This window comes from Lissotriton helveticus, chromosome 1_1 (genome assembly GCF_964261635.1).
Source record: "Lissotriton helveticus chromosome 1_1, aLisHel1.1, whole genome shotgun sequence".
NCBI classification, from domain to species: domain Eukaryota; kingdom Metazoa; phylum Chordata; class Amphibia; order Caudata; family Salamandridae; genus Lissotriton; species Lissotriton helveticus.
Genome location: NC_136057.1, coordinates 1,109,874,277 through 1,109,900,022, shown reverse-complemented (window position 1 = coordinate 1,109,900,022; position 25,746 = coordinate 1,109,874,277). Strand labels below are relative to the sequence as shown.

At 44.0% G+C, this 25,746-nt stretch overlaps 1 protein-coding gene across 3 annotated transcripts in view; it reads right to left on the bottom strand.

Annotated features, from left to right (window-relative positions):
• The window catches only part of SCYL2 (SCY1 like pseudokinase 2), a 366,719-nt gene that overhangs the window by 89,678 nt on the left and 251,295 nt on the right, over positions 1-25,746 (bottom strand). For all 3 annotated transcript variants that reach the window (XM_078678675.1, XM_078678685.1, XM_078678690.1), the window contains one exon: positions 10,685-10,803. In XM_078678675.1, the coding sequence (XP_078534801.1) occupies positions 10,685-10,803 (119 nt within the window). The remainder of the gene's footprint in view (positions 1-10,684; positions 10,804-25,746) is intronic.

Genomic DNA, 25,746 nt, shown 5'->3' with positions numbered 1-25,746 from the left:
TGTGTTAGGAATCTTTTCATGTAAATCGAAGAATTAAAGTTGCAGTGATTTGTGTTTAGATGAATCTTAACATGTAAAAATGTATTCCTATCGAATGAACGTTTTCAATATTAATGTGTTTATCTAACGTGACGAGTTTGATGATTTATGTATGAGTATGTTTTCAAAAGCTTGTGTACTGTTCTTATGTTGGCCGAATTTGTTAGGCCTAACATGTATTTCTCTCTATTCACTCTCACGTTAAAGTAGCTTTTAGAATTCATGTGCAAGTGGAATTTGTCTTTCTCACGTTTCTGGTGCAGGTGGAGAAATTCATCCTGGTTAGTTAGAATAATGCTTTTGTTTCAGGAGCTAGGCTTTGGGAGGAGAAGATACATTTGAACTGTGGTGCTGATAATGTGGGCTGGGAATCAAGGTCATCGAGCAACAGCCTGGGAACACCGTTGCTGCATGGAAAGTTACCTACGAGGCGGTGTCCAGCTGGATGGATTGATCTTGTGATGTATTGAGGGGTGTTGGGTTTAGGGACAGAGTCCGGATACTTCTCTGTGCCTTGAGAGGAGAGAGCATTTTAGAACGAGCTCTGTAGTTTTATGCTACTCGACTCATTCAATGTGAGTGTGCTTTTTAGGAAGCCTTCTCGTGCAGACACCTTTGTGGAACTTGCCTGGGAACTGCTAAGTAGGGATGTCACGCTAGTGGTAGTGTAGGGACAGACTAATGCTTTTTAATTATGAACCACAAATGAAGGGGGCAACTGGTGTTGGTTCGATTATCTTTTGTCCCCAGATTGGTCATTCTATGCATGTTGCATCGTATACATTTCACTCGTAGATTTGGTTTTGTATTAGTGTCAATATATTTCCCCACTCTCGTCTTGAGGTGTTTGTATGTCCAACTTTTCTTGTCTTAGTAATAAACGTACTAAATTTGGATCTGGATTTCAGAGACACAAATCTTGGGCTTCCCATATCTTCCCAATTGGAAATTACACTTATAAAATGTAATCAGGTAATACCAATGTCAATCTATGGGAGAGATAGGCCTTCCAGTAGTGAAAAAGAAATTCAGGGGGTTTTCACTACCAAGACATGTAAAGCTTAAATGTACATATCCTTCTTTTTAAATACACTGCACCCTGCCCTTGGGATGTCTAGGGCCTACCTTAGGGGTGACTTGTATGTATTTGAAAGGAAGTTTGGAGGTTTGGGCCAGGCAAAAGGGTTAACTTGCCAGGTCGACATGGCAGTCTAAAACTGCATACACAGGCTTTCAGTGGGAGACCTAAGACATGTTTAAAGGGCTACAGGAGTGGGTGGTACAAACAGTGCTGCAAACCCACTAGTAGCATTTAATTTACAGGCTCTGGGCACATGTAGTGTACTTTAATATGAACTTATAGGTAAATCAAATGCCAAGGGGTCCCTTTTCAAATTGTTCTGATGCTGTTGTTCCTTCAATTCACCAAGCATTACCTGAACCAGTCCAAGGGGATTGCAACGCTGCCTAGCTGCCGCAATCCAGCCAGCAGAGACGCAGGAGACGTGGGTGCTGGGGACGACAACTCCAAGAGTCCCCCAGGTGGCGCATACCAACTGCGTCATAGAGAAGCGCCAGGAGGCGCTTAAAACCGCACAAGGGCTCCTGCAGTGCAGGTCCCTTTTCAAATCGTTCTGCTGCTGTTGTTCCTTCAATTCACCGAGCCTTACCTGAACCAGTCCAAGGGGACTGCAACGCTGCCTAGCTGCCGCAAACCACCCAGGGGAGACGCGGGGGACGTTGGTGCTGGGGACCACAACTCCCAGCGTCCACCAGGTGGCGCATACCAACTGTTTCATAGAGAAGCGCCAGGAGGTGCTTAAAACAGCACAAGGGCTCCCGCAGAACAGGTCCCTTTTCAAATCGTTCTGCTACTGCTGTTCCTTCAATTCACCGAGCCTTACCTGAACCAGTCCAAGGGGACTGCAATGCTGCCCAGCTGCCGCAAACCAGCCAGCGGAGACGCGAGACACGTGGTTGCTGGGTACCACAACATCCAGCGTCCCCAGGTGGCGCAAATCAACTGCGTCATAGAGAAGCGCCAGGAGGCGCTTAAAACCGCACAAGTGCTCCCGCAACGCGGGTCCCTTTTCAAATCGTTCTGCTGCTGTTGTTCATTCAATTCACCGAGCCTTACCTGAACCAGTCCAAGGGGACTGCAACGCTGCCCAGCTGCCACAAACCAGCCAGCGGAGACGCGGGACACGTGGGTGCTGGGGACAACAACTCCCTGCGTCCCCCAGGTGGCGCATACCAACTGCGTCATAGAGAAGCGCCAGGAGGCGCTTAAAACCGCACAAGGGCTCCTGCAGTGGGGGACGCGCGCGGGCGTGACCGGGTGCTGCCCGGGCCAAGGGCGGACCAGTCAGCGGCAGGAAGAGGCTGGGCTGGGCCACATCTCTGAGGAGTTCAGTTTTCCTGTTCCATCATCGTGAACATTTCGGTCCATAAGAATATCCAAGGTACTGTTTTGTTCAAAGGACAAAAAGGGGAAAAAGGGAAAAAATGGAAAAACGGAAGGGGGTAGCTGGTACACTAGATGCTTTTTTAGTAAGGGCAGAATCTCTCCTAACCCATGAAATTCATCTGACAGAATGGCGCCTTTCTTTAGATTCCGCTACATTACAGAGACACCTAATAACTGGTGCCTCTTCACCTGTACTGGGGGTTGTTGACCAGGAGCTTCTACCCAATACTGTCACAAGTGCTTTATCCAGCACCATTCCCTCACCTTCCTCCTCCGATGTGATATTGAGTACTCCAGTAGCTCTGAATAGAGCTACCAGGGCTAGGACAGCAAAAAATGCGGTTGCATACAAAAATGAGCCATAGACGGATAAAAGAAAGCAGGACATTGGGGCAAGAAAAGGAAGGGCAAGGAAAACACTGGTTCTCTTTCTCCTATAAAAACGACTTCAGTTGGTACGCAAACTGAGACGACTCTACCCCCATTAAGAAGGAGTATAGGTAATACCAACTCAAAGGAAGTTATGACTGACCTTCCCGTGGGAGCAAACGATCCTGACTGGGAGCAGCCTTAACATGCATTTGTGACCTGGCTGAAAAAACTTCTCTATGCTGTGGGACAAAATTAGTGTGCTTGAGTCTGCATTTAACACCCTAATGAGTAACATTATGGGCCAGCTATCAACTGGAGAGGATAGAGAAGCTATAAGGTTAATGAAGGGTAATTGTTCATCTGCCGTCCAAGAAGGGAACATTCTTAAAATAAATGATAAAACAATTACAAAAAATATTGGGAGAGATAATGTGAGTGCAATACCTGCAGGGCTAAAGACAAGATCCACACAGGGCTCACAAAAGGGCAAGAGATAACTTCAGATGGGATTAATTGTGCTAGTGCTCCCACATGAAACAAGAGAGCAAAGGAATCTAGGGATTCTTTGGCTCCCAATAAGGAGACGCTGCGACTCCCTCCAGCATCATGCAGGTATGTTTTAATTTTGACCGGTGTCCCGGCACTAAGGAAGGTGCAGAAAGAAAATTGGGTTGACCTAAGGAACAAAACTGTAGATTGGCTGGCAAGACACAAGAACTTCCACCTAGCAGATGCTAATGAGATTTTAATGGTTAGGAGAGTAGGGTGGATAGGGCAATCCGCTAAGACTATAAGAGGAGACTGCATTGTGGTTAATTTCCGTAGGCCAAGGGTTGTTCACTATCTACTACGCCATCATGATGCAACCTTTGCACCTAAAATGGAGATTAGCTCTCTCCCTTTAGGATACTTGTATAGGCCGGAAAGGGGGAACAGAGATGGGGGATTTTCACCAGTGGTACAAAATAACAGATTCCAGGCATTGTCAGACTTAGATTCTCAGGATTGACAACTATCTGGAACTGGGCAGGATAAGGTTATCCTAGCTGCCACCAATGATTTAAGATCTAAAAATCAATGATGATGATGTAGAGGCAGAGAATCACGGGGATATCCTAACTGATCCTATAGAGATAAGTATTATAGCCATTGATAAAATGGCCTCAGAAGCCCCCTCTAGTATTCATGTAAAGGCCCTGATCGCGAACTTTAACAATATCGAGAATGAGAATGCATGCAGGACCCGTGGTGGGCTTTTAGAGCACAAAGCAGGTATGAATAAAATGTATGACCAGAAAGATTTAACAAAAAACCAAGCTGTCAAAGTCATATCAAATCACAATGTAGCTAACGATGTGGGCAACAATTGTGAGCATGCCCAATGGATAGAAAATAGAAGTGAGAATTTAAAAAGTGATCTGATTGGTGAAGAGTGTAAATTAAAGATAAAATTAATCTCTTGGAACATTGCGGGGATTAGGAAAAATCAATGGGACCCAACATGGCAAGATTATATTGGCCAGAGCGAAATAGTCCTGTTTCAGGAAACATGGGCTGTGGAAAGCCCTCATAAAATAGGTTATAAAACTTTTAGTGTACCTGCCACCCCCTCAGTGAGAGGAAGACCCTCGGGAGGGCTTGTTATTTGGATAAAAATCAATTTAGGCACCGACTTTAAGCGAATTGAAACTCCTAGTCAAGATATATTGGGAGTCCAGTTCCTAGCTCCAGATAAAAGGGAAGTTTATAATATTAATGTATATAGTAGACCAAGTGTAGCGAGCAAAGAATTGGATGTCATTGAGCACCTGGATTACATATTAAATACGATCAACCAGAGTGCTCTGGTAATTATTGGGGGAGACTTCAATCGTAAATTTGAACCGGTGGCTGGATTTGAAAATAATTTTGAGGATGAGGATAGGGTAAACAATATTCCAACACTGGAAAGCAATCCGGCAGTGCTCTGCACATGTGCTGTAGCGCAGTTATTGTGGTTAGTCTCAGCCCACGAACTACGTGCCTGCAATGGGCACCTACCTTCTAACAGCCCAAACCAGCCAACATTTAGGCGGGGTAGTTCTAAAAGCTATATAGATTACATACTGGTTTTGATTCCACTCTGGCCTATGGTGTACGATCTAGTACTTGAAGATCGAATGGAGAGCAATCACTACCCTTTGTGCTTGACGCTCTCTGCTTCCCTCATTCGGCTAAATCCCCTAGGAGGAAGTGACCCTAGCTACACCCCAATTGAACCTGTACTCTCAAATAACCGCAGAGCACTTAAATGGCCTGTGGTATTAGGTAATGAAGAGACTGTTAAAAAGATTTATGAGACATACATAGAAATAGTCTCCCCATACATTAATTTACCGTTAACAGAGATTACAATCATGAAGATGCATGACAACATGGTAGAGGGACTTGAACCAATATTAAGTAAGACTTCAAAGCCATCAAAAAAGGGAACATCTGACTTACCCACCCTAGAGAATCCTTTGTATAATAAAGATTGCCGTAATGCAAAAAAATGCAAAAAAAGATTTGATCGCGGCAATAAAAAGTAAGGATATTGTAATTCGGAAGGGGAAAAAGGAGGTATTACAAGGAGGTATTGTGTAAGGCAAGGAAAAGCAGGGACTATAACATTTGGTCCGAGCTGATAAATACATGTAAATCAAATGACCAAGCTATGTTTTGGAGGTTAATATCTAAAGGTAATAGAAAAGGGGTTTGAAACAAGGATCTTTTCTTTGATGCAAATACCTGGGTAACACACTTTTCACATCTCTATTCGACAGCTAATAATGATGCAAATTATAATATCGATGAACTTGTCAGTAACTCAAATGAGCCACCCCTGTGTTTTAGTATTGTAAAAACGTTAGCTGCAATAAGTGCAAAAAACCAGAGAAGGCACCTGGGGCCGATAAAATACCAGGTGACCTATGGAGACACGTGAAGGAGATTTGGGCTCCCTACATTACCTCCTGTGTAATGCTGTTGCATCGGGTGCACAGATTCCCGAAACATGGCGGGGTGCAGAGATTGTAACTATTTTCCAAAAGGGCAATCGCCGTGACCCGGCGCATTATCGGTCGATTATTTTAATCGATGTCTTGCAAAAGGTTTATGCACGCCAAATTTTAAACAAATTGAGAATTTGGATTGGGGAAAATAGCATCCTAACCAAGTACCAAGCAGGTTTTAGAGAAAAAATTAGCACAATCAACCAGGTTTTTAGATTTCTTTGTATAATTTGGAAGTAATCACAATTAAGAAAGCGCATTTGTATATTGCTTTTGTGGATCTTAAGGCAGCCTTTGACCTTGTGCCCAGAAATCTCCTGTGGACATTTTTAAGGGATCTGGGTGTCTCAGGGGAAATCCTCGTGCAGATTATCAGACTTCACAAGGGTAATTTTGCCAGGGTTTGATGGGGGCAAAATGACGAACTCACAGATGGTATACAAGTAAATAGGGGTATAAGATAAGGGTGTGTGCTGGCCCCTACGTTGTTTTCGTTGTATGTGAACGACATCCTCGAATATCTCTTGGGCTGCGAACATGATTCTCCCAAGTTGGGGTGGTACCAGTACCGGCACTTCTATTTGCCGACGATACGATCTTGATATCTCAAACGCCCAAAGGTCTACAAAACTTACTCAATACTAAATTTACTGTGAACAAAAGGGCCTGGAATTTAATTCTACCAAAACGAAATACATGGCAGTTAACCCTCACAAAGTTTTTAGAGAAAATTTAACTGTCACAAATGAGAGGATAGAATATGTGCCAAGTTTTAATTACTTAGGTATTACCCTAGACACTAAATTGAATTGGAGACCACAGTTAGACAAAAGCAAAACAATGTTAAGCCAAAATTCAGTCCCAATAATGAGGAAGCATAGAAGTAGCCAATCTAAAGTTGTCTCCCCTGCACTGGAGCTATATAAGTACAGGGCACAATCTGCTTGCCTTTATGGGGCTGAACTATGGGGTTACGCAATAAAGAATACCTTTATGGTACAAGAGAATATATTTCTTAGGACGCTACTAAGTATCCCCAAGCGTACACCTTTAATACCCGTAGTAACGGATCTAAACATTCACCGCACTGATGATCATGCGGCTCTGCGGCCATTATTGTTTTGTGTCCGTCTGTGGTCAACCGATGAGCTTCTTCATTATAGGGAAGGCCTAGAGGAAATTTTTAAAATCAGAAATAGCACAAGGCTGGCATGGTTGAATCATATTCAGGGTTGGTTGTACAAACTGGGATTAAAGCAGTTTTGGGAGGACCCTGAAAGTTTGACTTTGGTATCAAAAAAATTGCTGAAACAGACATATTGGACGTTTGTCCATGATTCCTTGTCCCACAACTCTAGACTAGGCACCTTATCCATAAGGTACCTAAATATAAAGTCACACAGCAAATTTGAGCTTTTCATGGATAAAATACAACCACCACTTGCCAAATCTCTTTACCTCAAATTCTGCTACGGCATATTACAAATTAATGCCAACACTGCTAAATGGATGCGTAGTGTAGAAAATGAAAACAATAGTTGTTGTGATATCTGCCACACAGGCTAAAGAGAATGAAGTACATGTGTTAGTCTGCCGGGCCTATATTTATGCTAGGAGAAAATGGATTTAGCCCATTTGCCGGCTCCTGGGCATCAGATCCTGTAAAGAGGCGGAAAGAATATTACAAACAGATGCTGCACAAGCAATTGTGTTTAGTGTAAGCAGATACCTTGTCTGTGTAGACTTAATAAGTTGCAAGTTGTGGTGAAGCACCTGGCCCAACATCTGAATAAGAGAACAACCTGTGTTGACTCCAGCAGTATGTGGCGTCTCTGAGGTAGTTGTAGCATGTCTGAAAAGCAGCACGTCCTAACAGGGTAAGGACAATGAGGATCAGCCATCATTTTGGAAATAACTTTTGGCAGGAGGCGAATCAGCGGAAAAGCATAGGCAAACATCTTGTATCATCCTTTCAAAAGAGCATTCACCCATGAGTTTGGCTGTGGATGCTGGTTTGTGTAAAAGAGGCATTTATTGATGTCTCTCGTAGATCTGGTTTCCCACGGATCTGGGATATTTCTTTCAGGACACTGTCCTTCAAATCCCACTGTGGCAATCCTGTAGCATTCTATTGAGGTAGTCTGCTTGATCGTTACTCGTACATGGGAGTTGTACTGCTATAAGGGTTATTCTTTTATAAATTTCCCAATGCCATAATTTTTAGTTTCTGATGACAAAATTCGAAAATGTGCTCCACCCTGCTTGCTTATATCAAACATTTTGGGGATGTTATCAGTTCGACCAACTTGTGGATATGAGAGAAAAAGAACTGAATCCCTCTTCCGACTGCTCTGAGCAAGAGCATGTTGAAGTGTATACGTTTCTCCTTTGGTGCCTGCATCCCCTTGGTAGAAAGGTCTTGTATTTGATCTCCCCATCCTTCCATTGAGGCATCTGAGTTGACCACAAATTGGCACTGTGGTCGAAGGAATGTGAATCCTGAACGTGTATTGTCTTGTGACATGCACCAGAGGAGTGCTTGTTTCACTTTTGCAGTTACGGCTTCCTTGTCTTTGAAGGAGCCGGCAATTTGAGTTTGCTGTTTGTCTAATTCCTCCTGCACTGTTCGCTTTTACAATGTGCAAAATGGTATTAACACTAAGCATGAGGACATCATGCCTCGAAGTCTCTTTGGATTGTGCACTTTTACTTCCTCCTGTAACAGCATCTGTTTTGCCAGCTTAAATAAAGCTATTTGTCTATCCATCAAAGAAAATGCTTTTGATTCTGCAGTGCCTATTATTGAGTCTAAGAAGTGAATCTTTTTTTAAAGCGTTGGAGGAGTCTTGCATTTGTTCAGCTGGCAACCTAGAGACTTACATCTGATACAGGCTGCCATCAAGTGGTTTGCAGAGCTTATGGATGAGCCCATGAGCATCCTGTGATCTAGATAAAGGTAGATCTCATGTCTCTGCATCAAAGGTGGGCTGCGACTGGAGCCATGCATTTGGTAATGATTGTGGGGGCGAATAGGACAAAGGGAAGGACTCTACATTGGTAGCGGCAGCCAGCTACCTCAAATCTTTGAACTTGCATTGTTTTCTATGAATGAGAAAGTAGAAATAGCATCTTTGAAATCAAATGATGCCATATAAGCAGAAGAAAGGGTAATACTTCCTGGAGTGTCACCATTCTGAATGAATGATGTTTCCTTAGAAAGAGATTGAGTTGGTGCAGATCTAGAATGGCCCTTCACTGTATTGCAGTTTTCATTAAGAGGAAGTACCTGGAATGAAATACGTCATTTTTATCATATTTTGAAAAAAATAATCAAAATCTCCTTTCTGTAGCATGGTTTGCATAAACTCCAAAGTATGACCATACTGAAACATGCCCAGCACCGATTTGTCTGTAGTGAATGTCTTCCAGTTGTTGTAGAAGGTAGAGATAATGCTTGCCACAAGGCCCAATACGTTTGCGGTCTATATATTGGTATTTGGTGCTTGAAAATTGTCTGTGTCATTCGGTGTCCTTTCCCTTTGGTTGGGCCTTGCTTTTCTGTGGTGGTCATGAGTAGAACTGCTGTTATATCCGTTCATATGGATACTGCTGTTGCTGCTGCCTGGGTTGTGAAGTACTGAACAGAGCTCAGGGAGACTCCCTTCACACGACGTGCGGTAGAAAAATCTGAGAGCCTGAGCCTCTGGGGAGAACATTCTGGTGGGTGCGGTCACCTGATTGGCTGCAGTTTGGCCTATACAAAATGGCTAGGATAGTCATGAGTGTGGAAGTTTTTACACTGTAGCTTAGGGCTACTTTACTTCCTGGTTGGTTATTACCAAGGTTTTTGGTTTATTATAGGCATATTATTGCTTTTTTATGTACCGTGGGACTCCCACTCCGACGACGGGGAATGATTCAGGCATGTGAATCTATGAAAGACACCCCAATACTGGAGAATTAGACATCTCCAAACCGTCTCGCCCCGGTTTGGGTATGGACATGACAAGCGACTGCATGGTGGAATCTGGCAGATGGCCAGTCTCAAAGGCCGTCTTGTAGACAGCCTCCAGTGCGGGAACTAGGGACTCAGAGTACAAAAGATAAAATTCAAAGGGGAGCCCGTCCATTCTGGGAGTCTTGTTACGGTTTAAACCCTTTATCGCAGCGCGGATTTCCTGTTGAGTAATAAAGCCATCAATATCTTTCTGAACGTCCTCCGGTAAAACCGGGAAGGGAAGGTCTCTGAAGAAGTCGGTAATCAAGGATCCTTCCACTGGGGCGGGGGAGGCATAACGCGTCTCTAAGTGTTCATGGAAGGCAGCATTTATTTTGCCTTGTGTGTGCACTACCTGTCCTGCCAGGGTGCGGATACTGGAAATGCATGGTGTGTCAGGTCTGTCCTGTACTATGTAGGCAAATAGTGTGCCCGCTCTGTCCGCTTCAGTGTGTTTCTGTTGGAGGTACGCCCTGTAGTCTATCGTCCGCAACGTCTTTAGCGTCTCCGCATGGTCTATGTGAGTAGATTGTAATCTCTCTCGTGCATCCGGGTCAGACACTGCCTCCCTCTCCAGTACATTTAACTTGCTCTCAATGTCCAGCAGGCGTCGGTGCGTTTCCAGTCTAGCCCCCACTAGCTGTCCAATCGTCTGTGTTTCTGTCATTGATGACGAAAAGATAACATGCTGTTTTAAAAACAAAGTTTTTATATTTTTTTCAAAAATGAATTCAGCAACATAACAGGGTGACAATGAATCACAAATACATTATTTACCTGGCTGAGATTTAGATTATTATCAATGCTGAGTGGAATGAGATGAGGTAACACTTTTCCAGCAAGCTGTTCTTTGGTGATGCCCAACTTCTTGTGAGTAAGAATGCATTTGTAAATACCTGGAAGGGAAAATAACAAATTAAAAATGTGCTTGGAGATAACAAAATAAAAAGAACACAATTCTAATTAAGTTGTTCTCCTGAACCCACGGATGAAATGCTTTGACATCTAGAATCCATTGTGGGGAAAACTATACATCACTTTTGGTTGCACACCGTGTTCAACAAATCCTCTCTCATTACAAAGCCATTTTTGTATGCACTACCAGAGAGTATCCCCTGGCATGTGATACATTAAGTGAGTGGCACATGGTGCCTTCTGCTGCAAGAGAGCCCATTGCAGCACAACCTTTCATGGGCAAGAGGCCTCAAAACTCTTATTCTCAACATGGTCACCCAAAAGCTTAAACTTTTCAAATAGTCACATATGTTGATATATTTGGGTCACTTAATTTATTTAGTAAATGTCACTGAAGTTCAAAGGTTCATAATTTCAATCATGGATTCAACTTTAAGTATGCCTTTTGAAACCTCAATGCATTTTGGACCAGTGGAAGGTTCTCTGTCAGGAGGTATAATGTAACACATGTAAAAATAGCTGTTAAGGAAAATCAATGTATAATTAAAGTAACTTATTTGTGGTTAAATCAACATCAGCTACAATGCATGACTCTTTTTTGCTGCAATGTAAAAATGTAAAAAAGAAAAAAGAAGACCATAATGACATCATATCCCATTTAAACGAATAAATCAACCTCGGAATCAGCCAAATTCTCAAAAAACAGTTTCTGAAAGGATACATGTAGTACAAATGAAAGTACGGATGTTTGTGCTGATCTGGTCATGCAGTACAGAGCAACTCAGTTTAAAACATGGACAGATGGCTGAACAGTCAACAATGTGTCTAAAATCAATTTTGTTTCTTTGTGAAACATAGTGGTATATTATGAATGTACAGAAGTATCATAATTCGTACCCTCTCTTCAACTGACTAATAGTCATATGTTTGTATATGCTTGGCAAGGAGAAGTTACAAGGCAGGCAGCATACAAAATAGTCAATGTTTCACCCTTGAAAGAGGTGTGTTATTCCATTACATCTACTGGGGGGTCTTCATCAGGACTGGGTATGGAACAACATGTATGCAAAAATTCGTCAGGCCTCATATGTGAACAATTAATACATGGTCAAGGCGAACCGTACAAAATCAGTGTGACTCACCTGGAGTACAAAAACACTTGTAAGACCTTCAGAAACCACAGCATATCCCTTTAATGTATCTAAAACTAAATTCCACTGAGGGTCCGAAAATGACGGTTGAATGTGCTCGTCTCAAGTAACAATCCCCTGCATGGATGGCTTCTAAAGGAATAGTGGAACCAGGTTGCCAAGAGTGTCAAACCAAATTATTATTATTTTTTTAGATAAAAAATGTGAGCTCGGCATTACTAAAAAGAAAACACAGTAGCCTAATCATACGGCAAACTTTGCCAATGCGAAAATTCTCAGGAAAATCCTTGATAATTTGGTCCCCCAACACAGTCACCCGTGAGGCTGTCCTGGGGTTAGAAATGAGATGATTTATACCAGGTACACTTATTCCGAAGCAACCAGACTATATGTGCTGCATCGAATCATCAGCATTTCTACCTGGCGGCATATTGTCTTTTCCTACATAACCAGGTCAGCCTAAAGTTACGTCTTATTACCAGGTCAGTACTTTCCACGGTACTACATATATCCTTCCGTGATACTGTTCTTTTGTACTGTTGTTAATTCAATGGTTGCCTTCTATGTGTTTTGATATGAATTTGTTAAGGTCTGTTTTTTACACTGCCATACAAAACAGTTATACAATGGTGTTGTATGCTTTATATTTATAGGACTAAAATGAAGTTACATTCTGTACACATTTGTGTTCTTTTACAGCACATTTTTAGGTCTCGCCTAGCGACGCAGCGTGAAAGCGCTGTCGCAAGCGAGATCTATTGTTATGGACTTGCTTTGGAAGGGAGACAGGACATGTGCACGCACAGGAAGCACTGCAATTATAAACGCGCCTGTTAACATGCACCACAGCATTAGATTAACTTGCAGGACAGGGGATGTGCACGTGTATAGCTGGCGCCGCGTTTACGCGCTTCCTGCTTTCACTAGCGAGATCTATACACGTGCACATCTCCTGCTCAGGCGTGGCACGCTTACCACGTACAGCATGCCTCACCCTACTCACCGGCTCTTGTGGGGACTGTACGCTGCTCTCCGGCTGGTCTCACCTCTTCACCGGTCACTGCAGCAACACACGGGGCTCCGTCTTGCTCACAGGAGCCCCACCTGAAATCCTGCCCCGACCGCACCATGCAGCATTCGCGACGGCGGGCTGGGCTCCCGCCGGACTTCCTCTACTGCTTGCCAGTGCGGGGTGGGCTCCCGCCTCGCTTGTCCACGCGGGCTGCAACACGCGTGGCTCCCTCAGCTCACGGGAGCCCTGGCCGTGCGCTCCATGCCCCGCCCATGTCCCGGGCAAGGTTGCCTGACTTCCGGCTCGCTCTGAGAGCAGCCCGGAGAAGGCTTCCAGAACAGCTTGGGCTGCGGCGGCGAAACGCGGGGTGGGCTCCCGCCTCATCCTTTTACTTTGGTGGTTACACAGTGAGCCTTTTTTAGTCTGTAAGCATTATTTTATTTAAATAGTTGGCCCAAACAGTGCTTTGTTCATAATAACTAAAAGAGTCAATTCATCACCTTAAATGCAAACTAATGTATTGCTTAAAACCTTCTATGTTTTTCTTTCACAGACTTAGTCATGAATGTGTTGTGTGCAGACAAAAATAGTTTTACCATGTGCTTCCGTTTGTATGTTCTACTTTCAACAAAGTTTGCATTGCTACGTTCAATGGGTGGTGCTTATTAGCAATCAATTTTAATTGGATAGGGCAGTGACTTCACGTCGACTTCATTTAGTGTAACGTCATTGCTCATTGTGCATGTTGCATACTGACGAGAGCCACAATATTTTATGTTTTTAAAGCCTTGTGACTGCTAATGTGTCACTGTATTGGACTGGTGTCCTTGTCCGAAGGCACCTTTAGAGCTCAAGCAAACCCTTTTAGGCACTGAGTGTTCTGAGAGGAGCAAAGGATGGTTTCAAGGCCAGGTGAAGATGTCTGTGATAGTGCATTTAGCTGACAGACCCTCTCGGTCGGGGACTGGATATTTCAGTGGCTTGAGTAGGGTTTGATTTGTAGAGTGGGTTTTCCAATGTTGGAAGTTGATGAGGGGTTCTGGGTAGGTGGGGTGTAGGCGGTCCTCTATCGCAACTTGGGTAAATTAAAATGATCATAAGATAACCCTGAGTGATCCGTTGTAGGGGTGGAGTTCGTGCTAACCCTTGGTGTCTGCCGCCGAGTTGTCTATCTGCCAAAAGATCTCACACCCGTCCAGGAATCTTAGCTCGATACGTCGTGAAGGCATTGTAGTATGTGGTGTTGGATTCATGAGTTTCTTGACCTGGTGGACTAAGTGGGAACGGTGTGATGGTGTGTGCCTGTGTATGGTGTGTGCCTATGTGTGTGAGCGCCTATGTGTGTGTGAGCACCTGTGTGTGTGTGTGAGCACGTGTGTGTGTGTGTGTGTGTGTGTGTGTGTGTGTGTGTGTGTGTGTGTGTGTGTGTGTGTGTGTGTGTGTGTGTGTGTGTGTGAGTGTGTGTGTGTGAGAGTGTGTGAGAGTGTGTGCGCGCCTGTGTGTGTGTGGAGAAATCAGGTGCTGGCGGAAAGTAACTGGTTGATACAGTCCACCGAGAAGCTGTTCTGTTCAGGTGGGCTGATTTCTGAAAGGATCTTGTAACAAGCATTTGCAATGCAATAGGTCTCGCATTTACGCGAATTTGAGCTATTGTCATCATAAATGACAATGCCTTTTATTTAGGTTTTGGGTTTTAAAATATAAATAAAAGGCATTGCCATTTAAAATACTGTTAGCTTAAACTCTCGCAAATGCAAGACCTATTGCATTGCAAATGCTTGTTTAGGTCCAGCATGGCCAACGCATGTGCTGCTCTGCAGGAATACTGAAATGGAGTATGGACTAGAAGCTCCGCCCATATTATTCATTGCCTTGTGTCACTGTCCTTTGTAAATGCTGGCTTCTGATTCGTTAATAAGGTTTTTAGTTCCTCCTTATTAACACCGTGGGTTCATTTGTAACATACCATGTCGACTGGCCCTTTTACTTCTGTTGTTACATGGTATGCCTTATTTAGTCTGTAAGCACTATTCAAGTCAAAATAACTTTACTCCGTTCAGATTAGACCATAAAAGTATAACATACCAAAATAATACATACATTTCGCGTGACCAGTTTATACAGTATTATGACTCTTATCACTGAAGTGCAACGCTTAAAAATAAAGCATTAATACTTTAAAAGGTACTTGAATTTGAGAGTACTTGAATTTAAAAGGCACCATTTTCATTTACAATTCATACCGTTTTCTTATAAAAAAATGCAGTTTTGAAGCACTATTTTCTTTAACGAGTTTTTCCTACAGCTGCATGCATGACATGCTTTCCAGCAACATTCAGCGCGCGGCGCAATGCGCGCTTTCACTTTCCAAGCAGGCCAGGACAATGACCCCACTTCTTTGAAATGAAATAGGTCTCACATTTACAATGCCAATAGCTTTAACTCTCGAAAATGCAAGACCTATTGCATTACAAATGCTTGTTAATTTGAGAGATTATACCCCCTGACAAAGGACTTTCCTCGGATCCAAAATGTACCGGGGTTTCAAAAGTCTAACTTAAATTTGGATCCACTGAAAATGGACTGATTTTCTTTACTTCTATGGCATTCAATAAGTAAAGGAAGGGACCCAAACATGTATGAATGTAAGACAATTTAAAAAGATTAAGCTTTTGGGAGACCATACCGAGAAATGCAAAGTTGTGCGGCATCTTGCCCATGACAGGCTATGCACCGAAGGACTCTCTTCTAGTGGAAGACAGCATGTGCCACATCTGGCATCAGGCCACATAGAATTCCAGCATTTCAGGAGTTTAAAAAAGTTAATTAAATGTAATAGTGGACCTTCAGAAGGATTAAGGTCTATAATGATTAGATAAGATTGTATTGTACGGTTAATTAAAATCTTAACAAACAGGCATAAAAGCTACAAGTGTTCAGCACACAAGACTTAGAACGGCAAAATATTAGGACATACCGAACAAAACTCAGCACACAAATATTAAAACAGCCCCTTGTAAAAACTGACAGACCAAAATAAAATACCAAGTGCTAAGCAGCATTTATGATCGGCCTCATGTAAATCGGGGAATACTTTATAGCTCAATCAATTGACCAATGAACAAGCGCAATAACGGAGTAAACCGGGTGAATATCGTTTGCTTTCCGAGACTGGAACCAAACCACCTTACAATACACAGTATACTCGATAGGGCTCAGTGCACAACAAAGTTTACAAGCTCCAAAACCAGCTCATTGTAAAAGCCGACAATACAGTTTAAAATATCTAAATGCATAGGGGCATTTTTGAATGATGACACCTCGGTTCTTAGAGGTGCGGCAGGGCCATGTAGAACAGGTAGCAATGAGAACACCGAAATCACCTGCTGTTTAGGAGTGGACAGGGTAGTTTCAACTGAGATGAAAGATCCAAGACGGATTGTGAGAACTATAAAAAACAGCAACTGACAATCCGACCAAAACCCCGGGGAGAACACGCTAAACCAACTGCGCATATGCTCCTGGAACATCAATGGTCTATCAAACAATATGCAGGATTTAGAATTTATAGCCTACATAAGATCTTTTGACATAGTGGCCCTGCAGGAGACATGGCTAGTCGAACCTCCACACCTACAAGGTTACCTACGTTTCTCCACTGAGGCCAAAAGGTCAGCTAAGTATGGCCATCTCAAAGGCGGACTACCGATTTACGTATCAGTCACTAGTTTTGTCAGGATAGAAGAAATAGGCTCTTCTTCAGAAGCCAATCTTGCAATTAAGCTGGCCGTAGCACCCCAAGGTGAGGCGGAAGCCATCGGTGACTACACGCTCTTCAATGCCTACATCCATCCAAAAGGGGGAAAAAAAGCAGTTAAGGAATTATACAACTTCATGGAAGAATGTTTTATGGGAAGGTCAACAACGAATATTGTGCTCACAGGGGATTTCAACCTTAACCTTATGGGTACGCCACAAGAAGAGGCAAACTTAGCTCAAAACATACTTTGGGACCTACCACTACAGGAGAAATTTCATACAACCAAACAAACAAAACTAGGAGCACAGACACTCGAAGAGTTGGAACATTTTAATATCAGAGCCCTAAATGGTAGGTTCACGGGAGATAGTCCGCCAGCCCCAACTTATCACTCTACAAGGTCAAACAGCATACTAGATTATACTTTTATCTCACTACCTCTTTTTCATTATATAATCTCGTTCCAGATAGGAAAAAAAAAAAATCGACAGTAACCATTGCCCTCAGGAAATGGTATTGAATATAGTGAAACCTACACTCGAGCGATCAAACGGCCCAAAAGAGTCCATCTATACCTTTAACTTTAAAAAAATTAAGTATTCGGTAGCAATGGGTGAAATGTTAATAGGAAGTGCACAACAACACTTTTTGGAGCGCACAGGACTAAACGAGGTTACAAAATGGGAACAATTCACAAATATGATGTCCAACTACGCAACACAACCCAAAGCAGTTGCGAAGATCGGCAAAATTGAAATCCTATCACGAGAACACAGAGAAAAAATTAAGGAAGTGAAAAACATGATATACCACCTAATGAGGGAAATACAGCTGGACCCTAAAGAATTAGCAAAGCAAATCCATCTTCGGACATTGAAATCCAAACTAAAAAAGTTGAAATGGGAAGCAACAAAATCGACAGAGGAAAATTTGTGGGCAAAACTTCACTCCGATATTAAACAGAATGATGGGGCGAGGTTCTGGAAAACCATCAACTCGCTGATACGTCCGGCAAACTTGGGGGTCTTATCAAACATTACAGAGGAAACATGGGCATCCTATCTGGACACGCACTTCAATCAAGAATCATCCAAAAACCAGGTCCTGCCTATATCAGATAATAGAATAGTCGACAAAGCCAACACCGCACAACAAACCCAATTGTGCACGGAAACTAAAGATAAATTTGAACCTATCAACATCTCAAAGCTCCAACACAGCATAGAATGTCAAATTAAAAAAGGCAGAAGGGAAGGAGCTCCGTGACCTAATGGGATCCCCCCGATCCACTTTAAGCAAGATGCGGGTTACTGGGCAGCAGCTCTCGAACCCCTTTTTTTGGAAATCAGGTGCTCGAACATCTTGCCAGATTCCTGAAAGGGCTCTATTATAACCCCAATACACAAAGCAGGGGACAGGGCTCTTCCTCAAAACTACCAACTAGTGGCCCTAATAGCTAATGAGGCGAAGTACTTCGCAGGACTACTGCTGGAGGAACTACATGAATGGGCTGCAAAGAAATCGCTGATACCGGTCTATCAGACAGGCTTTGTTAAAACAGTGGGCACGACGACTAATATTCTAACCATGGGCCTACTAATAGATAAGGCAGAGACGAAAAAACTGCCTCTACATCTCTGCTACATAGATTACAAAGCGGCTTTCGACAACATCAACCGGAATCTCCTGTGGTCTAAACTAAAGAACTGGGGGATCTCAAAACCGCTGCTGGACCTGCTAATTAATCTGCACACGGAGACCTGGATACGGATAAAGGTGGGGGATGGCTCACTGCTATCCAGGCGCATACCGACAAACAACGGTCTTAAGTAGGGCTGCGTCCTTGCCCCAACACTGTTCAATCTGTTTTTGGGCGACCTGGCGCCAAATTTGATTGCCTGTAACTCACATGCCCCTAAACTAGGAGGGCTTAATGTACCATGTCTCTTATATGCGGACGATATTGTTCTTATAAGCCACACTAAAGTAGGGCTTCAAAAACTCCTGAACATCACTCAGAGCTATTCCGAGGCAAATGTTCTAAAAGCTAACCTTGAGAAACCCCAAACTATGACCATCAACAAAAGTAAAAGAAGAACCCTCACGTGGCTGTGGACAAATCTCGCATTAAAGACATGGCAATATATAAATATTTAGGAGTGAAAATTGATAACGGCGGAAGATTCAGTGCACAAAGGTCTTGCATCAAAGGTAAAGGGATAGCCCTGGCAATTGCTTTAAAAACCTTGAACAATAAGCTATCTGGTCCATCATTAACACCATTGGTACAAGTCATCCGAGCTAAACTACTGCCTACAATCACCTATGGAAGTGAGGTACTACGAGGCATAGATGCAACAATACTTGACAGCACAATCATAGCCGCATACAGAATCATCTTTAGCCTTCCCAAGCGGACCTCCCCAGCCCAGATCAGGCTGGAGTTTGGTATCCAACAACAGCTCTTGGCACGCCAGGGGGCCTACATCTGTGTATGGGACAAAGTGAGAAAATCTGCACAGGGAACATTGAACGAATATCTATGGAGGGAGATAGAGCAGTATTCGACATCGCCTGCAGCCAAATATCTTGCACAAAGTCTTGTAAACACTGGGCTGGAACAGCTCTGGGCATCCTCTTTAGATCATAAAACCTTCAACAAACTGGCAAAGAAATCTATCAAACACCAGTCGTGGGTACAAGATAAAACAGTTTTTCTAAAAAGAACGCATGCTTGGATGACTCTGAACTCTTATTCGGCAAAAGCTCCTCAAAACTATTTAGGTTTGGGCTATGCCAAAAAGACAAAAATGTGTTTTTTAAAATACAGATTAGGGCTGCTGCCCTGCACCCAGCACTTCCCACACTGGTTGAAAAAGAAAGCAGGACAGTCTTGCCGGCTATGTGGTCATATACAAGAAGATATGGTTCACTTATTGTGCTCTTGCGAGAAATTGCAAGAGCAGAGGAAACTTCTTTTAAAACAACACTTCATTCGGCTTGGGCTACGTACACGAAGGAACGCAGTAATAACCTGCTTTTCATCTCAGGACCCTCAATTGAGCTGCAGCCTTGTAAAATTCTTAAAGGCTGTTGAGAAAAAAATGCCAGGGCCAGAATCTTGATTTTACTTGGTTCCAACTTGCCTTGCAACACAAATCATGTTTAATTTTAGATATTGAGTCATAATTGAAAGGCTGATATGATTGTATATTTATGATGAGCAGAGCTTAAATGATCATACCATGATGGTTTTATATATATGTGATTTTATATTGTGTATTAATCTTATAATTTGTACTGTACTGCATTGGTTTTAATTAACTGTGCAAATAAATTATTATTATTATTAGAATGATGACACAATGTGAGGGCAAACGGAATAATATAACAATACAAAGTGAAAAGTGCCAAGCAGCATTTTTGAACGGTGCCACATAAGTCGGGGCACTCTTTTTGGCCCGTTCAACAGAGCAGTGTGCATAGCGAAATAACGGATTAACCAGAAACAGCCCATTTTAAAACACACCAGCCCATTTTAAAACACTACAGTAAAAAGTGCCACATGTTTGACTATGGCATATAGTTCTGGTGTTTTTCAGTCCAAACCATCCCATTATAAAAACAGGCAATGTCTGATTACATGGAGTATTACAAATTTTGTTTGTGACGTGCTGTAGAAAAAAAAGTACAATGTGCAATGTCAGGTAAAAGGTGTATTCAAGTTGCAGCACTTAGATTCACACAGTTTGGCCGCTGCCATCCAGAAGAAGTTAACAACTTTGACATTTAACATGCTGTTGGAAGGATTCAGACTGGCTACTTTGCCCGCAGGCAGGTGCAATCTTCTAGGCGAATAAAATCACAGCGGAGGAGCATTTTTCTTTGCTGCAACAGGAAAGGGCAGATGCAAGAAATATGAATTAAGGTTTCCTTTTCCTATCCGCATAATCGGCATATACGCCGTAAGGTTCTGTGTGGCGCCATGCCAGGAGATGAGCTCGCATTATCCCACTCGCTCAGTCATAGTGCCACTAACCTGGCCTTTATCCACAACGGGTGTGTGCAGGTAATATAGTTCAGTTGTTTGCTTAAGGTGTAGGAGTTAATTAATGACCGTGCATGGGAGCACTTGCTCAGTGTTGAAATATCCTTGAGTTTTGACCGTTTCTTTTGCTCTGGCGGCAGTGAGTTTTTTAAAAACTTGGTGAGGGAGATGCTTGCCCCATGCCGCAGTAAGTGCAAAGTCAATTAGTTTATCATCTAGGTATTGCCTGTAGGGCGAGGGTGAGCCAGAGCCCTCTAGTTCGCACCAGATTAGGCTGTGCATAAAAACATGTGGTGCAAGTATAAGCCTGACAGAGGTTTAACCCCTTGGCCGCAGCGGCAATTCCGCTGCGGAGCTGAGGGAGAGCGGGGGGTCGCGCGGCGCCGCCATGCTTGTGACGGAACCACTTCGTTACTAGCGCGCTGTGCTTATGGAGTGGTTCCGTCACGGCTCCGCCCACTCACTAATTTGCCTGCACAGGCGGGGAATCAGTGCCACGTGGGCGGAGTGGCCGCGGCGTGATGGAACCACTCCGTCATGAGCACAGCGCACCCGTGGCCTCTGGCCCAATACTGTTTAGTGATGTTAAACTCAAGTCTCACTTGCTATGGTGATGCTCTCTTTGACAAGCGAAGGGCAGCTTATAGATTTGAGCAACAAGTGTAACCATCATGGTGGCTTCCCTGCCCAAGCTGATTTCGCTTCTATAGGTCAATGCTGGGATGACCTTTGCTTTCAACATCTTGAGAAGAGGGTTTAGACTCAGTCCTAACAATTTCTGAGTGACAGATGGGAGCAAGCATTAAGCTGCAGCCTTTGTTTCTCATGGAGTACAGATAGGATATGAATGATACTTGGGTGTCCAGGAGAATGCCCAGGTATTTGTACTCACTGCCGTGATGTAACCAGGCTCCATTAAGATGCCACCTGCCGTGATGTTTTGTTTTTGGTCCGAATGTAACGGACTTGGTTTTTGTTTGGTTTATTTCCAACCCGTTCCTTACGGTGTAGGCAGGTCAGATGGATAGATGATGCTGATGGTCGTCTGCGTACAGCAGGTGAGTCATGCATTGACCTCCCAATTTGGATTGGTGGCAATTTGCTTCATCAAGCGCTTATTGGATCATTCCCAAGTGTCATGGGGGAAATTGCAAAGCACCTTTTGTACCTATCCACAGCAAACAGTGATCTGATGAGAATGACTTCCACATTTCTCAAATACAACACATTAAACAGGGCAAAAAGACTCCTAAAACAGTATGTTTCCCTTGCAATACTAGGGTACAGAATAAGACTTAGAAATGTTTAGGTACAGAAGAACAATAGCCGCTTTCGCAGACATTTAAATTATATTCAACATAAAGAGTTTGCATTTGTACAAGGACGTGATGCCGACATGCAATTCTTTAAAACTAACAAGTTGTTCCTTAATCACTAAACAGATGTACTATTTTAAATAATGATGTACAGTAATATTGCAGTAATCTTCTGACAGTTCTCATGTGATGAATTTACCTTCCCGGAGTAGGCACCATTTCTGGCACCTAAATTATTGTTTCATTCCAAACTGCTTTGGGGACAGAAGATCAAACACAGGTTGCAAGTATAGTCACTAATTTAGCTAAGAAATAGAAATTATTTATATGCTCCTCCTCACATCCGTAAGCAGCAAAGAGGTTGAGCGTTTGTGGAACTGAACTTTTGATCAAATTTTAATTTAGAGTTAACCACTACTCACCTCAGGGCTGTTTCAAGAGATCAGGGTTACTGGTAATATCTACGCACTGACGCAGGTAAATGAATATGCTACTTACCAGTATGCATCTGTTCTTGGCATGTAGGGCTGCTAACATTCATATCTTAGCATTAGATCGCCGCCTAGTGTTGGGCTCGGATGATTGCACATTGTTGTCCTGGAAGAGTCTTCGAAGTATCCTGAGATAGGTGGCTCCTCCCCTGGACTACAGTGCGCATGGGCATCGGCTCCATCCCCAGATTGTTTTTCGCCATTGTGGCAGAAGATGGAGTGAAAAGTGTAAAGGATGTCCATGCTAATGAATAAATACAATAGTATATCTGCAGCTGCGACAGGCACCGGGGAGGAGGGTGGGCGATATGAATGTTAGCAGCCCTACATGCCAAGAACAGATGCATACTGGTAAGTAGCATATTCAGTTCGAGGCATGTGGGCTGCTAAATTCATATCTTAGCATAGAATACATAGCAGTCCCTCCATCAGCGGCGGTTGCCCGTGCCAGCTGCAGAAACCTGAAAAAGTGTCTTGAGAACAGCCTGTCCTACAGCTGCTTGCTGCTTGGAATGCACATCAACACAGTAGTGTTTTGTGAAGGTATGTGGTGTGACCCACGTGGCTGCTCTGCAAATATCCTCTAAAGGAATGTTCCCTAGGAAAGCCATGGATGCCCCCAGTTTGCGTGTGGAGTGCGCTCTGGGGGGTATTGTTAAAGTGCGTTTGGCTTTTTGATAACATATCTGGATGCACTTAACAATCCACCTGGCTATCCCTGCTTTGGAAATTGGGTTGCCTTTGTGTTGTGGTGCGAAGGCAACAAAGAGTTGTTTTGTCTTTCTAAAGGGTTGTGTTCTGTCTATGTAGTACATCAACGCCCTCCGTACATCTAAGGTATGGAGCATTCTTTCCGCCACCGTTTGCGGGTTTTGAAAGAATGCTGGTAAGTCAATAGTTTGGTTTAGATGAAACTGTGACACCACCTTCGGAAGGAATTTGGGGTTAGTGCGTAGCACTACCCTATTTGGATGAATTTGAATGAATGGCTCTTGGATTGTGAGCGCCTGCAGCTCACTGACACGCCTCAGAGACGTAATAGCTATAAGGAAAGCTACTTTCCACGTAAGGAACTGGAGTTCACACGAGTGCAGTGGCTCAAATGGTGGTCCCATCAGTCTGGTGAGGACGACATTGAGGTTCCACACTGGAGCTGGCGGTGTCCTTGGGGGAATGACTCTTTTCAGACCTTCAAGGAAGGCTTTAATGGCGGGCACTCTGAAGACAGAGAGGTGCTGCCTGTTCTGAAGATAAGCCGCTATGGCGGATAGATGTATCCGAATGGAAGTGTACGCCAGATTGCACTTGTAAAGATGCAACAGATAGCAGATGATGTTGGGGATAGATGCATCAAGCGGGTTGATGTCATTGGCCGTACAGTAGATGACAAAACGCTTCCACTTCGCAGCATAGCATGCTCTAGTAGTTGGTTTCCTCGCCTCCTTGATGATGCTCATGCATTCTGGAGGCAGGTTAAGGTACCCAAACTCTAGGACCTCAGGAGCCAGATCGCCAGGTTGAGCTGTTGCGGATCTGGATGCTGAATTTCTCCATGGTTCTGCGTCAAAAGATTGGGCGTGAGACGCAGTCTTTGATGCGGCACCACTGAGAGTTCGAGGAACGTGGTGTACCATGCTTGGCGCGCCCACGTTGGAGCAACTAGGATGAGAGTCATCTCGTGCTGCCTTAGCTTTCTTGCGACCAGCGGTATTAGAGGGGCTGGCGGAAAAGCGTACGCAAATTTGCCTGACCAGTTCATCCATATCGCATTCCCCTGCGACTGTGGGTGAGGGAACCTGGCGGCAAAGTGTTGGCATTTTGCGTTCTCTTTTGTGGCAAACAGGTCTATCTCCGGATGACCCCACTGCTGGAAGTACGGGTGGAGGACAGATGGGTGTAACTCCCACTCGTGCATTTGATGGCTGTACCTGCTGAGCAGATCCGCCATCTGATTGTCCTTTCCTGGGAGGTGTTCTGCCATGAGGAAAATGTTCCTCTGAATGGCCCACTTCCACATGCTCTGAGCCAGATGAGACAGCTGTGGCGAGTGGGTGCCTCCCTGTTTTTGAATGTAGTACATCGCGGTCATGTTGTCCGTCCGGACTAGCACGACCTTGTTGCACAGATGTACAATGAAGGACTTGAGCGCCATGAAGATCGCCATCAGTTCCAGATAGTTGATGTGCATCTTCTGTTGCTGCGTTGACCATAGTCCCTGCACTGTGTAAGTGAGCACATGAGCTCCCCATCCCTGGAGAGATGCGTCCGTGGTCAGGACAATCTGCGGCACAGGCTCTTGGAACAGTCGGCCCTTGCAAAGGTTGTGTGGAGTCCACCAATGCAGAGAGTCGTATGCCCGACTGGTAACCAACACTAGGTCTGTCAATTGTCCACGAGCCTGTGTCCACTGATTCGCTAAGCACTCCTGGAGCGGGCGCATGTGTAGCCGTGCGTGAGGGACTATGAAGATGCAGGAGGCCATCATGCCTATCAACTGCATGAACACTCTCGCTGGAAGCGAGTGTTGTGGCCTGAACCTTTGGATCAGGGCCTGCATGCTGTCTATCCTGACTTGGTTTGGCTGAGCCATGGCCGTCAGGGTGTTGATCGTTGCACCTAGGAACTGCCGGACATGTGCCGGCTGAAGATGCGATTTTGGGTAGTTTAGGGAGAAACCCAGATCGTGAAGAAGGTGAATTGTAGTTGACATGTCCGCGGCGCACTGCTGCTCTGACTTGGCTTGTACGAGCCAGTCGTCTAGGTAGGGGTAGACATGGATGTTCTGCCTCCTGAGGTGCGCCGCTACTGTCGCCAGACACTTGGTGAACACCCTCGGGGCTGTTGTGACTCCGAAGGGTAGGACCTTGAACTGGTAGTGCCTGCCTTGAATAGTGAACCTGAGGTATTTCCTGTGTGACGGGTGTAGTGGAATGTGGAAATACGCATCCTTGAGATCTAAGGTTGCTAAGAAATCTCCTTGGTTTAGCAAGGGAAGAATCTGTTGCAGTGTAAGCATGTGGAAATGTTCCGATAGTATGTACAGGTTGAGGGGGCGTAGATCTAGAATGGGTCTGAGAGATCCGTCCTTCTTTGGAATAAGGAAGTACAGGGAATATACCCCTGTGCCTTCCTCTCCCACCGGCACT